An 8,475-nucleotide genomic window follows, 5' to 3' on the forward strand; every position below is an offset into this window, starting at 1 on the left:
TCTGCTCTTCTCCTGAGCGGTAAGTCTTGTGTGCTTGTGTGCACGCGCTCGTTAACAACTCGTTTTTAGACTGCGAAACTCCGACGGCGCTTGAGGAGGGTGCGGTCTACCACTGCCTCAGTGCTGCTCTCTCGGTCCGCCAGGCCGCGCCTCTTTCAGAAGAGTTTTCCTAACAGGAAGCGTGGATGACATATGTCTCCACCCATGCCTGGTCCCTCTCTTTAACTGGTATAGTAACTTAACCAGAACCCTAAGAAGGCGCTGTCCCAGGGGTTAGGCTCAGAGTCTCCTTCTGCTGATTTACCTCCTACAAGGTAAGTTTATCATCAGTAGGTGAATAACCTCTGGTGTCTGATGGATCAGAACCTGTGGAGGAACTTCAGTTTCATCACACCTTCACTTTTCCACATTTCCACAAAGCGCCTGAACACACCATCAGATTCAGCTACTGTCACTTTTATTTTGAAAGCACCAAAGCAGGAAACACTTTACTTGAAACATTTGTGCTCCTCTGGACTCTGCTTTGAAGCGGGTCCAGAATCAGAATTCTCAGGTCTGGGTCGGTCCAGGATCTTGAACACGGTACATCCTGAAAGTCTTTATTCAGGTTTTTCCAGCATTCACACCCATACACCTGCCCAGGTAGAAACCAGGTCAATTTCTCACAGTCCATATTGGTCTGCAGGAACAAGTTCCTGCACACTGATCACAGAGAAGAAATTCCTGTAGGTGCTGGAGCTTCGGTCCTGGAGGTGGCAGCAGCAGAAGACTCTCCGTGCACACCTGAACAGCTGCACATGTGGGTTCAGTCGTTAATTCACATGCAGTCAACATTCTGAATGTAAAGAGCAAGTCACCCTCCAATCACAAATCAACGCATTAAGCTTTGGGGGAGGGGGGCTGTCAATTACTGCCTCAACGACACCTTGTGAGCAAGACTGATCAGGGGGTGACCAAACCCAGTCACCTTGTGGGTAGGGCTAATGACTCCACCTGTCTTTTAATTATTAAAAGTAAAATTAAAATACCTTCATTCAAATTCATGTTTCATCACAACTTCAGACAAGGCCCTCAATTAGACTCACCTGAACTCATCCAGACTCACCTGGGGACTCATTTATCAAGCTTGCTTACGCACAAAATGGGGTCGGAAAACTGCGTAAGCAACTTTCCACGCAAACTTTGGGATTTATGAAATAAAACGTAGCGGAAAAATGTGCGCAACTTTAAGTTGACTAAGGATCTGGTTTACGCACATTTTGGACATGGAGAGCACCTGCAGTGCTGCTGCTGAGAAGGACAAAATTATGAAATCCTGCAGCATTATCACTTGTACTGCATCGTTTTCACACAGAACAAGACCCCCACACTCACACACACGCGCGCACACACACACACACACACACACACACACACACACACACACGCACAGCCTGAAGCGCAGAATATCACCAAGGGGACAGATTGAGACAGAATGTCATGCGTCTGTAACAGTGTGTGTGTGTCCTGTCACTGTGACCCGATTGATCATGCGCCCTGGCTACATGGACAATGGAGATCTCCGTTTGGCTGACTGGTTAGCTCGTGTGAATTTCACCCGGGAGTCTGGGGATTGAATCCTGATCAGACCATTTTTTATATCCGCCACAGATCTCTCAGAAGAACTCAGCATTGACGGCTTCAGCAACGATGTGCCACTCCGTGGATTTTCTCTTATTTGTTTTGCAAAAGCACTTCCTTTCATTTCTCCACCTCACCCACAGGTACCTCAATTTCTGCTTGGGAAATAGTGCTTCCTTGATCTGCGGTCGTGATCGAAATGCTGCAACAAGCCAGCATATGTATATGCATGAGGTCCACAAGGCACTTTGCACTGACTATTTATGGCAGAAAGTGGGCGTGGTGAGGGCGGGATGTGACTAAAAAGCAGCTGAGAAACATTTCTAGATAGTTTCTGATTTATGAAGCTGAGATTGCGTGCAGTTGTGCGTACTCCATGTTTGATAGATCTCAAACCTACTTGGCGTAAGTACTTTTTTTTCTGAGCTTAAGTAGGTTTTAGTAAGGATTCTACGCAATGGTTGATAAATGAGACCCCTGGACTCCAGACTAACCTGGACTCATCCAGACTCACCTATAGGATGTCTCTGAGATGTGAGGTGTGACTCACTGTGGACTGGTGGCCAGCAGGAAGCGGCTCTCCTCTCCATCCAGGACACCATGGTACAGTCCAATCTCCTGCTCTAGTTTCTGTTTGTTGCTTAGCAACGTATCGAAGTCGCGGCGCTGCTGCTCCACCTCGTTGTGCACATCAGCTAGCTCCGCCTCCAGCTTAGCCACCACCTGACCGAGGTTCTGCAGCTCCACACTGTGCCAGTGCTGAGCATCGGTCAGCGAGTTCTCCAGACCTCGTTTCTGTAGAGGATGGAACCCACCAGATTATCGATGAGTGGACTGACCCGGTCAATGACAAACGCAAGTCTCATTGGTGTTAACTCATCCAGGGTCGCTCACAGAAGGTGCAGCAGGATTTCTAAGACATTTTTCAGCCATCTTGAGTCTGTATTTTCTACCGGCTTCGATTCAAAGTTTTGATGTTTGTCCACAAAGCTCTTCTTGATCTAGCAGCCGCCCTCACACCCCTTTACCTGCTGAAGGAGCGATGGATCCCGGGAGTGGCTCTACGTGCATTAGGCTCCATCTTAACCCGGTTTAAATGTATTCTTAAGTCCAGTATATCTACTCAGTGGTCTGCTCTGGTGCTCATCCTTTTCTTCCTCACTAGTTCTGTTTTCATTTTTATTCTCACTCTTTATTTTCTTCATTTTTCATTTCCCCCATTTAATTATTATCATTTGAAATCTGTTTTGAAATGTTTCAGTGTTTAGATTCCCTTATTGTCCTTGTCGGCACAGTGAGCGTGCAGGAATGAAGGGTTAGGGTGCATAACAGAGGCAGTGAGACGGGTTAGGGTGCTGAACAGAGGCAGTGAGATGGGTTAGGGTGCTGAACAGAGGCAGTGAGACGGGTTTGGGTGCTGAACAGAGGCAGTGAGACGGGTTTGGATGCTGAACAGAGGCAGTGAGACGGGTTAGGGTGCTGAACAGAGGCAGTGAGACGGGTTAGGGTGCTGAACAGAGGCAGTGAGTCAGGTTAGGGTGCTGAACAGAGGCAGTGAGACGGGTTAGGGTGCTGAACAGAGGCAGTGAGACGGGTTAGGGTGCTGAACAGAGGCAGTGAGTCGGGTTAGGGTGCTGAACAGAGGCAGTGAGACGGGTTAGGATGCTGAACAGAGGCAGTGAGACGGGTTAGGGTGCTGAACAGAGGCAGTGAGACGGGTTAGGGTTAGGGTGCTGAACAGAGGCAGTGAGACGGGTTAGGGTGCTGAACAGAGGCAGTGAGACGGGTTAGGGTGCTGAACAGAGGTAGTGAGACGGGATAGGGTTAGGGTGCTGAACAGAGGCAGTGAGACGGGTTAGGGTGCTGAACAGAGGCAGTGAGACGGGTTAGGATGCTGAACAGAGGCAGTGAGACGGGTTAGGATGCTGAACAGAGGCAGTGAGATGGGTTTGGATGCTGAACAGAGGCAGTGAGACGGGTTAGGGTGCTGAACAGAGGCAGTGAGACGGGTTAGGGTGCTGAACAGAGGCAGTGAGTCAGGTTAGGGTGCTGAACAGAGGCAGTGAGACGGGTTAGGGTGCTGAACAGAGGCAGTGAGACGGGTTAGGGTGCTGAACAGAGGCAGTGAGTCGGGTTAGGGTGCTGAACAGAGGCAGTGAGACGGGTTAGGATGCTGAACAGAGGCAGTGAGACGGGTTAGGGTGCTGAACAGAGGCAGTGAGACGGGTTAGGGTTAGGGTGCTGAACAGAGGCAGTGAGACGGGTTAGGGTGCTGAACAGAGGCAGTGAGACGGGTTAGGGTGCTGAACAGAGGTAGTGAGACGGGATAGGGTTAGGGTGCTGAACAGAGGCAGTGAGACGGGTTAGGGTGCTGAACAGAGGCAGTGAGACGGGTTAGGATGCTGAACAGAGGCAGTGAGACGAGTTAGGGTGCTGAACAGAGGCAGTGAGACGGGTTAGGGTGCTGAACAGAGGCAGTGAGACGGGTTAGGGTGATGAACAGAGGCAGTGAGACGGGTTAGGGTGATGAACAGAGGCAGTGAGACGGGTTAGGGTCACATTTGAGTACATCGCTGTTTTTGTTGTTTATGGGTCAGCCGTCAGTGGACTAATAAAGCTGTAAGTTAATGACCTGGTTGGTCTAGTCATGGATGAGGTGGTCAACCAGGTCAGCGTTCATGTGTCTCACCAGCGCTCTGATGGACTCCGTCTCGGCCTGAAGACTCTGGATTTTGCAGCCAACATCACCACACTCCACCTTCAGTGCCTCCACCTGCTCCTCCTCTGGGCTCGAGCTGCTACCCACACATTGTGCCTCCTGCTGAAAACACACACACACACACACACACACACACACACACACACACACACACACACACACACACACACACACACACACACACACAGGTTAGATACACTTGTGAAGTAACCTTACAGATGTCTCATCCTTACCTTACACTCCAAGTAGCTGTCGGTCTCAGCTCGGTTCCTCTCTGTCACTTTCTCCCAGTGGCTCCTGATGTAGGCCAGAATCTGGTCCAGACTAGTCTGTATGGGTGCGTCAGGTTCGTCCACCTCCCGTCCAGCCATCTGGTTGTAAAGAGCGCGCACGTCCTGCATCAACAGGTGACTGAAGGTAAGCGAAGGGATCTGACACCCAGCTGCAAAACATTGTCCTAAATTTCTGTCTTTGATACAACCTGCTCATGGCTGCGTTCCAAAGACCTTAGCTCCGCCCTCATGTCTTGCATTTGCTCCTCAAGCTCCGCCTTTGTTATGTTTGCCTCCTCAATCACTCTGCACAAGGAGCTGATCTCCTCCTCCACAGCCCTCCTAAAGGGCTGTTCAGTCTCGTACCTGCAAAGAGCAACAAGTTACCAACTCCTCCTGCAGGTAGGCACATTCCAGCACCTCCTCTCAGCCTCCAGGGGGCACTGTCTGAGAGCAAATGAGCTAAGTCTGACTGAAGCTGCAGACTGGAGGTCATGGAGACAAGGAGACGTAGCCTAGTCAACTAGACCAAATTCTTGCTTTGCAAAGTTAAATACTACATTTATTTAGTCTGGCTTGCCAGACTAGAGGAGATGTTCTGGAGGAGGTGAATTTCAGACTGCAGCTGCTCTTATGGACATTCAAACTGATTGATCAGCTGACATCAAACACTGTCAGACCTTTCCCTGAAATCCTCGGCGCTAGCCTGAACGTTCTCAGTTTGCAGCATCAGTTGGGCATTGTCCAGGATGGCTTCGCTGACCTGCAGAGAACACAGGAACGCAGAGTGTTGACACCCCCTCTGTCCTCCCTCAGCCCCTCACCTTTCCTCCCATCCTTACCTGCCTGTAAATGTCCTCCCACTCTGCCTTGAGCGGACCCCAGGCCCCAGCACTGGAGGCCTTTCGGTCCAGACAGAGGCGAATCTGCTCTTCCAGCTGTTGGTTCAGCTGCTCCAGCGCTCTCACTTTGTCTCGATACTCCATCAGGGAGCTGTTCAGGCCTGCTGCTGCTCCACCTCCTGTAGCCCACTCCCCAGATCGAGGCACAACTGGTGTGGCACTACTCCTCATTCCTTGCAGGAACACACTGCTAATTCCCAGAGCCCTGCGGGACACTCGTGTTCCCAGTCCAGAAGATGTAGTTGAGGATGTGGGGCCTACAAAGACTCCATGGGGTGTACTGGTACTGGATATGCCCATCCTACCACAGGGGATAGACACTGGGCGATCAGCGGTTGGCTGTCCCAAGAAGGACGAGCGACGTCTGGCCAGAGGCATGGCGCTGAGGTCCCAAAGTCAAACGGCTCAGATCTGTTCACCACCGGGATTTATGGAGTACTGAACTTCTAGAAACATAGCTACTTTTGTTCAGGAGCTGTTTGTGCGGCAGCTGACTGATGGCTTTTGTTCCCGTAGAAACATGGAGTCATGATTCAGCTGCATCAGCACCAGGGCGGGGGAGGGGTGTTCTAGACTCTGGCTGATGGACACCATCTAGACCAGAGGTCTGCAGTATCTATGGAAACAGAAGCAACACTCTGAGGTTAAAATCACATTTCTGAAATCTTTTTCCCTCTTCCATAAATGCTCAAAATGCACAATTCTGTTTTCTATTGGTGGGTTTTAAAGTAGAAAATACTTTAAAATAGAACATGGGTGTTTTTTCTGTGGTTATTTGCAGAAAATGATTTAAAACAAAAACATAGATAGATTTACAAATAAAACAAGTACTTTAAGTGTCATTTTTGTTATTAAATTCAGTCAAATTAGTCCTTAATTAAGCTGACTAAACCTGCATTTTTTATTATAACTATATTAAAAACAAGAGTTACTTTATTTTTCACATCAAGAGCCAAAATGGAAGGTTCATAGAGCCACTTGTGGCTCCAGAGCCACAGGTTGCAGACCGCTGACTCGCTCACCCTTCAGCCCCCATGAGAGACCTGGTAGTTGTGGTAACTCTAGCAGCTGTGCTGGCCTTGGGGCCGTGGTCCTGCATCTCCACTGGACCAGGAGACCACAGATCCAGCCCCGTACCCTCCAGCTCTCTGGAGCTACAGGAGATGCTGAGGTTGTTGACAGGAAGTGGTGAACGCTAACGCAGCCACCAGCAGTTTCCAGCTTCTACTTAGGTTTCAGACAGTTTCACAAGTGAAAGGTCAACCAGTCCACACGTTCAGTTCCGTTTGTTCTACAGCTCCAAATGACCAGAGTCGTCTCAAGGACCTTCACGCAGTAAATAACACAGGTCAGGTCATTATGTCACACACACACACACACACACACACACACACGCACACGCACACACACACACACACGCACGCATGGCGCACGCACGCACACACACACACAAATACACACACACACATATACTGACAAACACACACACATCCAGACTCGGGATAATCCCAGATTTAATGTGAGGAGAGAAAAGCAGCTCATGGAACGTGACCTCTGACCTCCGCTCGTTTTGATCTCAGGACCAGGTTGTGTTTCCTCTTTTCTCACATGTCATTTAGCTCATTTCATCCATCCATGCTAAGGGTCATCTGAGGTCAGCTTCCTGCATCTGGGTCTTGTGGCGTCGGCATCAGAAGACTGGCGTCCTCTCTGCTCACACGTGACATCTGCGGTCTCCACGGATGGCGCCTCATATCTTATAGTTACATCATGCAGAGAGACGAGACACGTCTGGTTTCACAGACCGACAGGATGCTGCTGCAGCTGCCGCTGGTTCTTATCTGCACCTGAGTGAGCTTGAAGATTCACAAGGCCTGCCACCACATCCAGCCTGAGTCTGTTGGCTCCACAACCATTTAAGGGCATTTTTAGTCTTTCTTTCTCTTTCCCCTTCTGCTCAGACTGTAACAAACATGGAGGAACATCTGAATGGAGACATGACTTTTTTATTGTGTTCATTTTTTTTCTATATTGAATTATTTATCTTGTATTTTACTGTTTACAATGACATCTTATTGTAGAGTTGTGTTATAACCCAGGCTGTTGGGTAGCTTTAACTATCCAGTTGGGTCATTTTAACCCAGTATGCCGGGTCAGACTCCCTAACCCTCGGTCCTTCTCCCACCCAGCACTTGGCTGGTTTCTGAGTCCTGTAAAACCCGGCCGGTCTCTTTGGCATACAGAACCAGGTTCAGGTCTGTGTTTGATCCGTACAACACAGCAGGATCTCTTTTACCTGAAATGTTCACCTGGACTCAGTAACAGGAACAAACTGAACCTCTGGACTAGATCATAGATGAGCTTTCTTCCTGTTTCAGTGAAGCTAAACTTTCAGATGATTAGTGTTGGAGAAATCTCTGGAGACCAGTGAGCTGCAGGTGTGGTTTTAACCTGAAGGTTCCTGTTTCTGCACAGCACTGTCACTTATCTCATTCACAGTAAAACCATGACAAACAGGAAGCAGTGATGGTGTTTGATCAACTTCCTGATGAACGTTCACACCATCCGGATGTGAGTTTAACAGACTTTATTCTTCATGACTTCACACGTAAAACGCCTCGTCTCTGCTAGCCAGAACAACGAGCTTCATCCTAACACATCTGGCTCAGAGTAACTCTTGTGTCATGTGATCTGTTTCAGAGGTCACATGACCAAGCCGGCCCCATACATTTTTGAAGGTAAACAAAGCTTCACATTAACTCTAGAAGAAGAACAGCACGTCTCAGGATAAAATCGGGAGAAACATCACAAGAACCAAATAAAAATTACAGTCATAAGTTTAAAAATCATCTCAGAATTGGGAGAAGTTAAAAATTGTGTTTAAAAAATATGAAGAAAGGGAAATTGAATAAGAAAGAGTGAATCAGTAGATCCCAGGAAAGGCAGACCCCCCCCCCCCCCC

At 48.8% G+C, this 8,475-nt stretch overlaps 1 protein-coding gene across 2 annotated transcripts; it reads right to left on the reverse strand.

The window, feature by feature from the left end:
- Positions 1-440: 440 nt before the first annotated feature.
- bfsp2 (beaded filament structural protein 2, phakinin) lies at positions 441-6,108 on the reverse strand. 2 transcript variants are annotated; one of them, XM_015956489.3, is made up of 7 exons: positions 5,454-6,108; positions 5,292-5,374; positions 4,821-4,977; positions 4,573-4,734; positions 4,310-4,441; positions 2,171-2,415; positions 441-791 (listed from the first exon to the last, which is right to left on the reverse strand). In XM_015956489.3, exons 1-7 carry the CDS (start codon positions 5,889-5,891, stop codon positions 707-709), a joined length of 1,302 nt encoding a protein of 433 aa, XP_015811975.3. In that variant the 5' UTR covers positions 5,892-6,108; the 3' UTR covers positions 441-706. The 2 variants fall into 2 exon arrangements, with proteins under 2 accessions (XP_015811975.3, XP_015811976.3); XM_015956490.3 differs by having other exon boundaries at positions 4,310-4,438; positions 5,454-6,107.
- Between the last annotated feature and the right edge of the window lie 2,367 nt (positions 6,109-8,475).

This window comes from Nothobranchius furzeri, chromosome 11 (genome assembly GCF_043380555.1).
Source record: "Nothobranchius furzeri strain GRZ-AD chromosome 11, NfurGRZ-RIMD1, whole genome shotgun sequence".
NCBI classification, from domain to species: Eukaryota; Metazoa; Chordata; class Actinopteri; order Cyprinodontiformes; family Nothobranchiidae; genus Nothobranchius; species Nothobranchius furzeri.

What these genes read in the sequence shown, in the direction of transcription:
- bfsp2 (XM_015956489.3), bottom strand. Translation starts at nt 5,891, where the DNA reads ATGCCTCTGGCCAGACGTCGCTCGTCCTTCTTGGGACAGCCAACCGCT. An exon ending in GCCGAGGATTTCAGGGAAAG is followed by an intron (nt 4,978 to 5,291) that starts GTCTGACAGTGT and finishes TGCTCTTTGCAG; the next exon opens with GTACGAGACTGAACAGCCCT. An exon ending in TGGAACGCAGCCATGAGCAG is followed by an intron (nt 4,735 to 4,820) that starts GTTGTATCAAAG and finishes CTGTTGATGCAG; the next exon opens with GACGTGCGCGCTCTTTACAA.